This window comes from Pangasianodon hypophthalmus, chromosome 6 (assembly GCF_027358585.1).
Source record: "Pangasianodon hypophthalmus isolate fPanHyp1 chromosome 6, fPanHyp1.pri, whole genome shotgun sequence".
NCBI lineage: Eukaryota > Metazoa > Chordata > Actinopteri > Siluriformes > Pangasiidae > Pangasianodon > Pangasianodon hypophthalmus.
Window position 1 is genome coordinate 2,454,469 of NC_069715.1, and position 14,481 is coordinate 2,468,949.

The 14,481-nt window shown below is 39.1% G+C and overlaps 1 protein-coding gene across 4 annotated transcripts in view; it reads left to right on the forward strand.

The window, feature by feature from the left end:
• The first annotated feature begins 247 nt into the window (after window positions 1–247).
• LOC113534663 (protein unc-13 homolog C) overlaps window positions 248–14,481 on the forward strand; it is a 187,428-nt gene continuing 173,194 nt past the window's right edge. For 3 of the 4 annotated variants that reach the window (XM_053234713.1, XM_026927613.3, XM_026927612.3), the window contains exons 1-4: window positions 248–831; window positions 2,668–6,150; window positions 12,993–13,015; window positions 14,369–14,406. In XM_053234713.1, coding sequence (XP_053090688.1) covers window positions 2,904–6,150; window positions 12,993–13,015; window positions 14,369–14,406 — 3,308 coding nt within the window. In that variant the 5' untranslated portion in view covers window positions 248–831; window positions 2,668–2,903. Of the gene's footprint in view, window positions 832–2,338; window positions 2,387–2,667; window positions 6,151–12,992; window positions 13,016–14,368; window positions 14,407–14,481 lie in introns of all 4 variants that reach the window. The other variant, XM_053234714.1, reaches the window with a different exon arrangement.

Here is a 14,481-nt window from a genome sequence, read left to right on the forward strand (position 1 = left end):
TAGAAGAACTGAGAAGACCCAGATAGACAGACACACAAATCGATAGATAGATAGATAGATAGATAGATAGATAGAAATAGGCATTATAGGCATCTCTTCTGTTCATCTACATTTCTCTCTCTCTCTCTCTCTCACACACACACACACACACATTCTCATCTACTCTCCTCCCTCTCCATCCCTACATCACTCCATCCCCTCCTCTCTCTCTCTCTCTCTCTCTCTCTCTCTCAGTATCACGTGTGTTTCTCTCTGAATGAGAGCGAAGCGTGAAGCTGCCTCATTCCTTAGGGCTTTCAGCTCATCCCGGATCTTGCTCTCTCTCTTTCTCTCTCTCTCTCAAACATACACACACACACACACACACACATACGCACACACACAGAGAGGCAAGCAGGGGGGCTTCCTCTGTCCCAGACACGCTGTCTGCCTCTCTAGTCTGGGACAGGAGAGTGAGAGAGTGACGGGAGAGAACGGTAGACAGAGAGAGGAGGAGAGTAAAACCATGCTTCTGCATTCACGGGCATCAGCTCAAGGTTGAATGAGGGAAGAGATGGAAAACCGAGAGAGAGAGAAGAGAAGGACGAGGAGCTGAGGCGAAAGAGCGCAGCGTGCCTGTCTTCATTCGTTCGAAGAGGATGCTGTTGCTGCTGCAGAGCTCTTTCTCTCTCTCTCTCTCTCTCTCTCTGTCTCTCTCATCTGTCCATACTGAGGATGCTCCGCTAACCGTCATCTCCGTGGTTTAGCGTGAAACCTGCAGCGCCTCCTGCGTGCTAGCTTCACAAAAATAACGTGGCTGGATTTATCACACTTTTCCAAGGAACGCTTCAGGTATGCTTTCCTTTCTTCATCTCTTCCTTTTATTCTTCCTTTCTTCCTTTGATTCAAGCAGCTCGTGTCTTCTTGTTGCTTCGACATCATCTGGAATTTCTCACGCTGGATGTGTAGCTGCACTGGAATGACACTAAGATTTATTACGGAATAATTCGGAACAGTTCGGAAAGGATTTGCATGCATGTCATTGTTGCGTGCAATTTCTCACTGTTGCATGAGACACATCGATGTGGTTTCATGCATCACTCACACACACACACACACATATACAGGCGACCATTCGTGTGTTGTCAAGGGGTCAAATTTCAATGCTGCGAACCTCCACTGGAGAAATCCTCCTGATCCAAGGGAAATGTCGCGTATATATCCGGCATGGGCGTTACGTATTATATACACACAGAGGAATTAGCACGCGTTCGGCTGAGTACTCGGGCTCGGTCGACACCCTGGGCGGCCATGATTGTTTTGGTTAATTCATGGAAGTGGATGAGGAAGTAAAAGGTAGTAATTGGATGCTTGATTGGAGGCGAAATGGGAAGGAAGGGGAGGGAGGGGGTACTCGGGGTGACGGCAGAATGGAAGATGAGCAAGAAGTCGTAAAGGGTAGTAGTAGGTGGGTGGGGCTCGTCTTTCTCTTTCTTTTCCTCTCTCTAGTCTCTGGAACCTTTTGCTTTTTTGGCAAATATTTAGAACATTGATTTTGTTCTAAATATGATTTTGATAGTTGTGGTGCACAAGACACATAAGGCTCTTAAAGATGTAAATCCAGAGTGGTTTTAGGTTATCCACGTGACCAATGTCTTGCACAAACCCATGCAATTGTGATACAAGGATAAATCCTGATACTTCTCTGCCTTTGGCTAGTTTTCTCAAGAAGAGAGGAAGAAAGAGAGGAAGAAAGAGAACAGGAAGAAGGTCTAATGAGCTTTACTTTTATTGGAACTGTTGCACAGCAGTCAATAGCAATAAATCAGAGTGTCTGCACTGAAGGACCGAGTTCCTAACCAACTGAGAAACAGATAAACAAATTAATCAGTCTGGTCACAAAATTAACACCCATTATAAATCTTGTTTCAAGGGTTTGAAAAAAAAAAATTTAATTCTAAAAAGAAGTTTGGATTTAACACTGTAAAACTGGAAAATTGTGTCTGCTATGGAGTAGCTGCTTTTCCAAAAAAATTAATTTGTTCACAGAAAAACAGTTTTTGAGTTAATAATCATGAACTGATTCTGCCCAAACTGAGTGGATGATCTGAGATCAAGCTTAGATCTGAAAGCTTTCACTCAAATCAGGCTTAGACCCTAAACCTTTAACTCGAGACATGCTTAGACCTTAAACCTTTTACTCATTGTGCTCAGACCTTAAAACTTTTACTTGAGTCAAGCTTAGAACATAAACCTTTTACTTGAGTCATGCTATTTAAAATCGTTTACTTTCTTGTAAGAGTTTGAAGAGCTTTAGTAAACATTGGTTTGAATACGTGTTCTCCCTGTGTCCATATAGGTTTCCTCTAGGTTCTTCAGTTTTCGCCCACTTCCCAAAAACATGTGGGTAGGTGGACTGGTGACTCAAGGCAATATGTGTGTATGGTGCCATAAGATGGACTGGTATAGTATCCAGGGTGTATTCCTGATTCTTGCCAAGTGTTCCCTGGATAGACTCTAGATCCACCCTGACTCTGACCATGATAAATCGCTTACTGAAGATAAATGAATAAATGAATTCTGAGAGTTAATGCAGCACCTTGTAGTAGTATTGGGATTTAGAGGAACAATATATTATGATCATTTTGTTTCATTGTGACATAATGATATTTCTTTTTCTCTTTACAGACACACAAGGCTATCTGTAAAGAAGACGCTTGGATTTCTTCCTCTTTAAGGATATACGACATTTTTGGTTGGCACAACAGCTTCTAAGGGCATATGTCTCTTTTCTCTTTTTTTATCCCTCAGGGTTAACTTTAAAAAAAGTGGTTTTGGTCTGTTGGTTGTTTATCCCAGCTGGATTTAACACCAGTTCTTCATTGCTGCATTTGGAATGCAAACACACTAATCTATTGCCCTCCATGGTTTCTGCCCATGTAAAAAAGCTATCGTCTTACATTTTTAAGATTTGCAAAGGAATGTTTACAAAGAAACTGGCAAATACAACAAAAAAGAAAGAGAGTAGCGAAAACAAAAAAGATCCTAAGATATCCCCTGAACTGCATGCTCGAAATCAGACTTTTTCCACCACATTTAAAAGCACAGTTAAAAAGATATCTAAATGTTCTTCTGCACGCAATCTATCTATTGAGGAAGACGACGGCAGGAACGACTGCTCTTCCCTTTCTCCCACATTCAGTTATCGTGTAGCAATTGCTAATGGACTGCAAAAGAATGCTCTTCTACTGAACAATAATGAATTTCATGAAGTGTTATCCATTGATAGTAGTTACACTGACTCTTTAAACGAGGCCAAACTTGTCCATAGATTCGATGAACAAAAAGCTTACACAATGCCAGTAAGAAGGAATAGGAAGAGTATGATTAGTTTGGCACCTTCTGATGGCAGCTCAGAGGGTGAACGTGGAGAGCGAAGCAGTCTCCACACTCTCCGACTAGGTGCTCTGAAAAAGCTTCGAAAATGGAAGAAGAGCCAAGAATGTGTTGCTTCAGATTCCTCAGAGGCTAGCACCTGGAGAAAGACACTTGGCATTAGGAGCAAGTCTCTGGATCGGGCTGGGAGGCAGCAGAAAACAACCACCCTGGAACCAGGATCCAGCTCCACAGGCTGCATCAGTCAGACCCAAGATGTCATGGAAATGATCTTCAAAGAGCTTCAGGGAATCAGCCAGATTGAGTCGGAGCTTTCAGAGCTTAGAGGACATGTTAATGCTTTGAAAAGCTCCATCGATGAGATCTCCAGCAGTGTGGAGGTGGTGCAGAGTGAAATTGAGCAGCTTCGCTCAGGATTTGTGCAATCCAGACGAGAGACACGAGACATCCATGACTACATCAGGCAGTTAAGCCACCAGACCAACAAAGCTACTTTGAGATTCCTAAACGTGCCTGAAGAAAAATTTGAAAGAACCGAGGAACTCATTTATCACATTTTAAAAGAGAAAATGGGTTTTGCTGAAGCACACAAGACACTTAAAATTGAACTTGCCCATCGATTGGGACAACAAAGAGAATGTTCAAGTGCTAAACCTCGTCCTATTATAGTTATTTTTTCAAATCCTCAAGACAGGGATTTAGTTTTGAAAAAGTGTTATAAGCTCAAAGGCACTGGAATTTCAATCTCAACGGACAGTCTTGCACAAGAGTCAAAAGACAAGAAAGATCGGGGGATGACCTCTTCTCAGACTTATGAAAGCATGGACATGAAACTGTCAAGTGCCAAAGACAAGGCCGAGAGTGATGACTGGGACTCAATGGACAGTGATAAAGAACTAGATGAATTAAACAAAAACAAATATGCAATTGTGCCCAAACCACCTCAGAAAACTAAATCTGACAAAAAAAAGTCTCATGATCACAGGCGGTCTACAGATGACACCACATACTCGGTGCATTATGCTGATGATGCTGTTTATGATGACAAGCAAAACAAATCTTACTATTCTGACATGACTCCAGGATGGCTCTCCCAGAGTGATTACTCTACTCCTAAGCTCAGTCGCTCAGAATCTGACTGCTCCAAACTGTGCCCATCTTACTCTGAAGATTTCTCTGAAAGCCAGTACTTTAGCAGAGCTAATGGATGCTCCTTGCTCTCTTCATCAGATCAGGAGCTCTGGCAGCGTAAACAGGAAGACATGGCTTCTTCCTGGTATGCAAGCCCACCCAGTCAAACTCTCAGTCAGGAAAACCCACCGTATGTGGAGCACAATGAAGTTGAGACCACTGAAACCATTGACAGTGGTGTCAGTAATGGTCTGGTGTGTATATCAGGGGACAGAAGTCACTATAGTGGTTCTCAACTTTCTCTCCAAGGTGACCTTTCACCTTGGAAAGACTGGCATCACCTTGAACAAGGAGCCGACTCAGGCTTGGATGCCTCAACTGAACAAAATATAGTATCCGAAATCAGTAGCCCATTTGACCCTGCTGCTAACCCTGGTTTCCCTGAAAAAATTACAAAATGCCTTGAGGTCGATTTGCAGTTTGAAGGTGAGACCTTTTTGACATTTGACAGTACACCTGAGACAACCCAAGAACCAGACATAGAGCCTGAGTTACAACCTGAACCAGAACCCGAACCAGAACCTGAGCCAGAACCTGAGATAGAAGCTGTAATAGAACCCATGCAAGTGCAAATACCTGTGCCAGAACCAAAACCAGAAAAGAAGCCTAAGACCAAGCCGAAAACACAATCCAAGCCAGAGTCTGCCCCGCAGACTCTGCAACGACAGGAGAGTAAGGGGAACCAACTCCAGCAAAACCAAAAGTCTTCCAGTATGTACCGTAGCCAGAGTGAGATCAGGGCTGAAAAGGTTGAAGAAGTCCCCAAATCCTGGAGCAGCAGGCTGAGCATAGACTTGTCTGAAAAAACTTTCAGCTTTGGAGGCTTTGGCTCCACCTTACAGAGGGCCAAATCAGCTCTGGAAGTTGTCTGGAATAAGGGATCTCAAAGCTCCAGTGCTCCTGCTGAAGAGCCAAGTACTATCCCATTTATAGGCCGGTTCAGGACTATGTCTCAGTCAACAGCCAACGATTCCAGCACCACTATTGACTCTGATGTCTACAATGAACCCTTCTACTATAAAGCTGATGAAGATGAACAAACCACGGAGCAACCTGTGGACAATGAGACACATTATGTTGAAGTGATGGAGCAGGTGCTAGCCACCCTCGAGAACAGAACAAATGCCAATGAGGCAGAGGAAGAGTACCAAGAAGATGAGTACGAAGTCTCACAAGAATATGACATTTTGCAAGAAGGGAACCCAGTTTTGGAATATGACTGCAGCTTAGATGAGCAATATGATGAAGAATACAGTGAGGACTATGATGAAAACCAGATGACTGAGGACAGAGAGGAGTATGAGGCCATGATTGAATATATAGAAGAAACAGAGGAGGCTGATGAACAAGAGGAGGAAGAAGCAGAAGTTGAGGCAGAGTTGCAAGACATGGCACAGGCACAAGGAGCAGAGGAGGACAAAGTAATTGTGACTCAGGAAGACGAAAACAAAAATGTCACAGAAACTCCGGCAACAGTGGAAGAACCAGCCCCCAAGAAAAGGGCACGACCAACGTTTAAAGAAGCTGCTTTGAGAGCATATAGGAAGCAAATGGCTGAGCTTGAGCAGCAGATTCTGGCTGGAGGTAAGGACTTGCTCATTTGACCTCCAGATAATTATTTAATACAGATGCAGGTTTTATGATCTGATAAGCAATAATGATGGCTTAAAAGAAGATTCCTTTTGTTTTCATCTAATTTGGCAGGATGCACTTTGTGGTCAGACTACGATTCTAAACCACAATGAAAGTAAAAAGCAGAAAGAGGGTCACTGACTAAATCATGTCTGAGTGGCCGTGCTTTAATGCAGGAAACCTCAGATTCTTTTGAAGGCTTTGAAGGTAGTCTGGGAAAGGGCTAAACACTGACTGCAGCTGTTTGATGTGGAAGATGATATTGGGCCTTTTAAATTTGCTATTGATTTATGTGTGTGTCTGTATGTGTGTGGTGGTGGTGGGGATAGTGGTATTATAGTATTTCAGTCAATCAGAAATGATGTTGGTGGACACCAATGCAGCAAACAGTATTGCTACTGTTCACCGAGATGAAAATATGAACATACCATTACATTTCACATATAAAGCATTTAGTCCATTTGAATGGAACCCTGGTATGTTCTTCCCATTGGTGTGGTTCTTCAGGCATGTGAGGACACAGCAATCGCACTCAGATCCAAGAGCATCTTGGTCCACTTCCAAGTAAACTCTAACCCTAGCTATTTGATTGCGGCAAGAAAACAACTTGACTGTGAATCAAACATGTTATACGTTTTGGGTTGCAGCTTGTTTTTGTAGATCTTGTAGTTGCTAAACTGAGCCGCGAGGTGCAAATTGAGCCAAAGGACAGAGTTGTAGAACAGCAAAATGTGTTCTCAAAATTTGGACCAACAAACAAAAAGAAAAAATAAACGTGGGATATGATATACAAACCTTTTAAGCTAGTCATTTACATACTTATCTAGTCATTTATTTAGTGTTGGCTTGATGATTTTTCTGATTTCTCTACATACATGTTAAAGGTTTGTTTACTGTTTTCCATCTGACCAAAGAATAAAAAAGTGTAATGAGTATGTTTTCAGGCCTTTGCCAACATTTTCTCTTTTTTGTTTGTTCAATTAGTGTGAAACCAAAACCAGCCAAAGGTATCAATTTTGCTTTGATTTGAACTTAGCAAATGGACTTATAGGTGCGAAAGCACCCTTAATTTAGTAAAATTGCAACATTCCATTCATGTTTTTCATTGATTTAGTGATTACTACTGAGAAAACGTATTTAATGGGTCATCTGGTAGGTCATTACCAGACTCAATGGTTTCCTTTCAGCCACAGATAGACTAGTATCTGAATGCAATGGCTGACTACTTTGTGTGAGTATAACAAACTTGACAGTATGCCTTGGTTGAGAGTACTTGAGTGGTGTGGAGTTTATTACAGTCAATCTAAGCAACGGGGAATTTCCGCCCTGCCTTACTCACTCTACAATCTGCCAGCTCTTGACCTAGATGTGAAACATACATTCAGAAAGCACAGTGACTTCACACTGCATGCTCTCATCCCCAGCAAGAAGAGTGATAGTATACTGCTCTGTTTTACAAATCAGACCCCATCTTCACTATTAACTCATATTTCCACTATGATACATCTAACTCAACTCATTCAGGACCTGGGAATTAGTTGAAGAGTGGGTTATGAGATTTGGGAATTTTAGAGCAGGCAAAGCATCACAATAAACTCTCCAGTGTTCAGTTAGCTCATGAACAATTAAACTTAATCAGGCGGAGACTTCTGTAGGAGTTCATTTAGCATAAGTGGATGTATGCTGATTAAAAGGTGCAGTCCTGTAGCCTACCAAATGGGTAAAAGAGAGCAACACACACCTGCAAAGATGGCTGTGGATGTTCTTCCTTGGATGGAGCTCTATGGCGCCTGGTTCAATCCTGAGTTCAAATTTCTGTGCATGTTCTACCTATGTCTGAATGGGTTTCCTCTGGCTTCTCTGGTTCCCTCCCACATCCCCAAAACAGCCAGTAGGTGGATTGGTGAATATAAATTGGCCCTAGGTGTGAATGAGTGTCGACATGTGTGTGCACAATGCCCTGCAATGTCTATATGTGTATACCTACCTTGCATCTAGGGTTCCTGGGATAGGCTATGGATCCACTGTGCCTAGAATAAAGCACTTACTAAAGATGAATGAATGAGAATAAGTCGGTAATGGTACAAGTCACAAATTTGCTTCATTCCATCAGATTATTCTGGAATTAGACTCAGCAGTTAGGGCTCTGGACTATTGATTGTAAGGTTGTGAGTTTGAATCCCAGTACCACCAAGCCTGAGCAAGGCCTTTAACCCTCTGCCAAATGAGTAATTAGAATTTATGTCAGCATTAATAATAATAATAATAATTGATAAGTCTGTGAATGAACAAATGTTTCCATTGTCCAATGTACAATACTTCTTGTATAGCTGACAAACAGTACTGACTCCTGGTGTTTACTTTGCAAAGAGCTGGGAAGGAGTTGGCACCTTAGAGCACCTTTGTGTTTCCTCATTTACTATCAGTTGCCTTATAATTAATTTAACGAGGCCCTACGACTCATCTTGATGGCAAACCCAACCCAGGGTGAACTCTAAAAAAGATTAATGCTAATCCCTGAAGTTGAGGAAGCACTGATTTATTCACTGGCAACAAGAGCAACCACATTTGAAAACTCTGAACTTTGCTTCTGCCAGTGGCTGTCGTTTAGCAGCACTGTTGTGTCCTCCTCATGTGGCAGCTAATTAGAGCAGGAAATAACATACAACTCATGGCTGATAGAAAGAGACAGACAGGAGGAAAGGTGGAAAACCAAAACGTGAGAAAATCTAAGAGACAGTGTTAAAGCTCTTCCAGATATTTGAAAAGCATTTTTTGCAGCAGTGTCTCGTATGAATTGTTCTTCTTGTGGGGATAATCATCACTCAGCTGCTACTGTACATCACTCAGATGCTAATCCACACTCCCAAGGGTATTCGCTAACCAGGTTAGACTTGCTCACAATATACAGTCCTCTCCAAAAGTATTGGAACAGCAAGGCCAATTCTTTTGTTTTTGCTAGACACTGAAGACTTTTGGGTTTGAGATCAAAAGATGAATATGAGACGTTCCATCAGAATTTCAGCTTTCATTTCCAACTTATGTGCTGGTTCTTCTTTTACCTGTTTATGAACTCGTGCTTTTTCCCAATTTCTTATTCAAAAAGGCAATCTTTTCTCAAAACATCAATGGTGTGTAAAGTTTTAGCACAAGCCACAGGACTAAGTACACTCGAGTGATCACTGGCTACCTTATAGCCAATTAACTGCAGGGTGTACGGTCTATATGTATGGTCTGAGTGGAGGCAGAACTGTACTATATATGCAGACCACACATACAGACCGTCTGTTTTTCTGGCAAATGCTACTTTTTATTTGTGCTGTCAAATTCCCCTTAAATGCCCAGGAACTATTCAGACATTCCTAAATTTGGTAACAACACTCCTTTTCTCTTACTTTTGCTGTATATGTTTACTAATTCATATGTTGTAAAATAATCTGTGACATAATTATTTTATGAAATTCCACTGAATATTAAATAGCCTATAACTAGTGATGGCTGGTCTGGATATTGAATGGTAGGGCTAAAACAAATTTTACACCATTCACACTTTCTAATTTGTTTCAAACTTGTGTTTCAAGTCTGCAATCGTGCTCTGTCTCTTCCAAAGAGCAAGCATTGTAAACATTGTGTAATTTATGTATGCTTAGTCAGTTCATTTCTAGTTTCTACTCCAAAGGCATTTTGGGGGAAAAAAAAAAGAATTAATAAAGTAATCCAACTTGTCCATGTTTATAGTGTAAATTTGCAGAAAAAAATGAATCAGCAATAAAAAAAAAGGTAAATTATAAGCTAGTAGTAGCCAAGATGGCTAGCTAGAAGAAACTTTGACCTCTGATAACCCTTAGGCGAAGACCTACATCAAGCAGCAAGAGTCATTCAGCCAAAAAGTTTGGTTTAGTGACAACAGTTAAACATGGGGTTTTTAGCAGGTAAATACATAAATATTATTAAAATTTAAAGTATTTGAAGTTCTCATACAGAGTTTTCATACAAATTGATAACACTGGACATGACAATGACTCTCAGACGTTCGAAATGATGTTCATGTTGACATTAAAGGTTCAGCCATTTGCAACCTTTTCATTCCCATTTTACAGTTGAAGCTTTTAACCAAAGTGACTCGCATTAGTAAATTGCAGCAGCAGTCCTCTGAAGGCTTAAAACCTTCATTCAAGAGTAAATCAACAAGGGTCAAGCTCCTGACCTTTGACCTCTTGCAGTAACACCTTTGCTGCTATAAAGATAATGAGATTTTTCAATAGGGAAGTGCAAAAGTGTCATTATGCTTCAGAGAGCGGAAAAGAAGTGGTGGCTTTAGGAATGTTGTACATTTGGGAATACAAAACCTTTAATACATAATCCATCCTGTTAACGGACATAACTGATGTTTGGGAGAGAAAAAAACAAGCCTGAAATTCTATCTCCATCCCTGTTAACTTCTTGGAAATTCCCAAATAATTGGAAAGTAACAAGGTACAAAGTCTGACATACTTAAGCTTTTGTGCTTTACTTGAGTTTTTCTTTCACCCAGCACTTAGAACTTTTACTTCCTACATTTCTAAAGAAAATCTACTTTCTAATCAATTTTCCCACATCACTGCATTTCTTTTGAATCATACATTTGTAAAGTCATAATACAACCTTTGCTTTGTGGAGCTGGTCTAAATTCCTCAACAAATCTAAACTTTAACAGATGTGACAGTGAGAATGAGCACTAATATCACTGACAATAATCTATCTGCTGCTATGTACACTTTGTATTTACATCATGCTTGGGTGATATCGATTTTTCCCTGCTTGGAATCTAACATTAAAAAAACGGTGATTAAAAATGTCATTGTCCGGAACAGATCAAAACATAGTTAGTTGTGTGTCATCGGCATAGTGATGATAGGTGAAACCTGGTCACAGTGATTTAGTGTACAGAAGGAACAAGAGTGGACTGAGTACTGACCCCTGAGGGACTCCTGTAGTAACATTTTATGCCTCTGCTTCTGAGTGGTGGTGGCATTGTGTTTTCGTTTTTCCGTCCATCTGTCCAAGATTCCCATTAGCGCGGTATCTCAAGAGCGAGTGGTTGAATGTTTGTAGAATGTTTGATCATTGTAACCAGCAGATGAACTGATTAGATTTTGTTATTTATCCAAACAGGGTCAAGGTCACAGCAAGGTCAGATATCCGAAATAGTTTTTCCTCAATAGCTTCCTTGCTGTTTGAAGCATATTTTAATGGTATTTCTGGCATACTTGTTAGTAACAAGAAGGATCCCCCATCCCCATAGTTGCCTTGTTCGACTTGTCTACTTTAACCTGAGTGAAGAATTTGAAGCTGTATGTAAACTTTTACCAGATTTATTTATTCTGATATGTAGTAGACACGGTTTAACCTTGGGTACTTTTACTACCTCTCCTTATTATACCGTAAGTTTACTGTTTACTGAAAGGCAGAAGTTGCTTATAACTCTAGTCCGTGTTCTCAAAGTGCCACATTCACTTGTAAAACACAGCTTCATTTTTTTACACATATGTGATGTATAAGCAGTATGAGAGGAGCTGTTAGCTGACAGGTTTTATGCTCTTACAATATATGAAATAACCCAAATCTTTTAAAGACGCCACATGTAAAGCACATCCACATATACAGTGTGAACATTTCCTGTGCTGGATGATCATAACTTCCTGAACAAAATATAGGAGCGTTGCACCAACTGATCATAAACTACACTTTTTACAGCAACCTGTATAAAATTTACACCTAGCCAGGGGTCGTTTCTGTGGGAACCACACTTATTTCATCTCAGCGGTGTGTGATTCATATTTACAGTGAGAGGTTTTTAAATGGGAGAGGAGTGTTAGGGATCGAAGCGTGCTCTCCAATCACATCAATGATTAAACCACTATGAACAGATCCTTAAGGATCGTGATTCATTTTATCTTTGTTGTGTGTTGACTAAATGAAACTAACACTCAGCAATGGCATGTGCAAATGTTTTACTCTTACACAAAAATATTGGAAAAACAGAGACTGATGTCATTTTTATTTAATATGTAAGTTTTAAAATAAATAAATAAATAATAATAAAATAAATAAATTAAATTTAACACTGAAAAGGGAGGGGGGATTTATTTATTTATTTATTTATTGATTGATTAAAATATTTAATACCAAATCAGAACGTAACACCAAAATAAAATATAAAAAATTATCTTTAGTCTACTTTATAAAAGAATATACATATAAATATACAAAAAGTGTATATAAAAATGATCAACAATATCTAAGAATATTATATTGTGAGAGAATTTATTTATTTATCACAATATCAATTATTATATTTTCTCAGCCCTAATATTTCTATATGATTTGGAGTTTTGTACTATAGCTTTAAAATTGCAGAAAGTTTAATTACATATTTTTTTTATGCACAGCATTTAATATAGTGTTCATTTTTGTAGTTATTAAAATAAATATATAATTGAAATATAATTTTCTTTTTTTTTGTTGAAGTTATAATATATATACACACAAGACAAGCCTTTCTATGTGATAAAACACAACATACAGAATGGAGCAAAGGATGATTTAGTGTGCGTGTGTGTGTGTGTGTGTGTGTGTATATGACTCACTCCGCTGGCTCACTCTGTTTGGCCCTTTCCCGTCAGCCATGAATCATTATAACAGTGTGTAATTTGTGTAATTTAAAGATCAGCGCCTCTGGAAGTCTCACTACTCCAGTTAATTTTGTTGTTCCTGTCTTTTTTCTCTCCTCCTGTCACTTTCCCCCCTTGCAGACAGCGCTGCTTTGGACACACAGGTTTACATCTCTACTCTTTTCTCTTTGTCTTTGTGTGTGTGTGTGCATGTGTTTCATGTGTTTTAGTCTTTTATGCATTTTTATTAGAAGCTTGTCAGTTTTAATCCTTATGCTCTTTTAGAGAAAAAAAAAGCATCTGCCTCAGTGCCTCAAGAGTTCTTTGGACGGTTATTGGTTGGTAGAATCCTCAAAAGGTTCTACTTGGAAACTTTCCCGAAAACGAAACCGTGTTATGGGTTCTGCATAATAGAGGCTTTAAGAGTTCTCCAGAGGGACAAAATGAAGAACGCTTTAGGAAGCTAAATGGAGTGTGGATTGATTTTTATTTTTTTGATAGCATTGTTTATGTATTACTGTGAGCTAGTAGTTTGAAAAGAAAGAACAGAGGTGTTTAATCAATGAGATAATAATGAGATAATAACTCAAAATAACTAAATAACAAGATAATAACTCGACTGAATGACAGCTATTGAAATAACAAGACAATAACAAGATAATAATGAGATAATAACTAACAATAATGACATATTGAAACAATGAGATGATAATGAGATAATGACGAGATAATAACTCATAATAATGACAAATATAGAAAGTATACATATATCTACCATGTAATATTCAGATAAAAACTATATAATAACTCAAAACAATGACATATATTGAAATAATTCCAAGATTAATAACTCAAAATAATGAAATAGAATCTTGAAATAATGAGATAATAACTAGAAATAACAACATATACTGAAACAATGAAACAATGAGATAATAATGAGATTACTCAAAATAATAGCTTAAAATAAATCTTGATATAATGAGATACTGTATTAATTTGAAATAAGGACACAGCACTTTACCCTTTTTCACAACTTGCAGATCAGGATGTGTGTAGAACATACCTGATGGAGTGGAGTTACTGTTTCCTCCCTACTGATTGTTTTCCTATAACTCCAATCTGCCAACATTTACAATTATTTATTTATTAAAGTCTGACATGGCATACTTTTATACATTTATAGTAACAATTAATGTTGTGGAGAATCTGGGAAGAAAGTTATTTAAATAAGTGTATACTATTGTATAACAGTGTGGCACAGAATGTTTATTCCTTACTTATACTATCTACTGTAATATAATGAAAAAAAGATACACGATGAGTGTAGAGCGCTGATCTGGGGTCAGTACTTGACGGATATTTTGATTATGTGGAAAGTAAAGAGCTGATTTATGATCTGTGTTTTACTCTCAGACACGCTGTGCATGTGAGCTGTGATGAAGTGGTGCAGTTTTTCTTCATTTCTTCTTCAAGTATTAAACTGTTCCTGTGTGTGTGTGTGTGTGTGTGTGTAGGGTCTGGATCCAGCCAAGCTTAGCCTAAGCACAGGAGGGTGAGTAGAGCCTTTGTGTTATTGTATTATTCTACACATCTACACATCACTTAAAGCTTTATGCTGTTTTGTCTC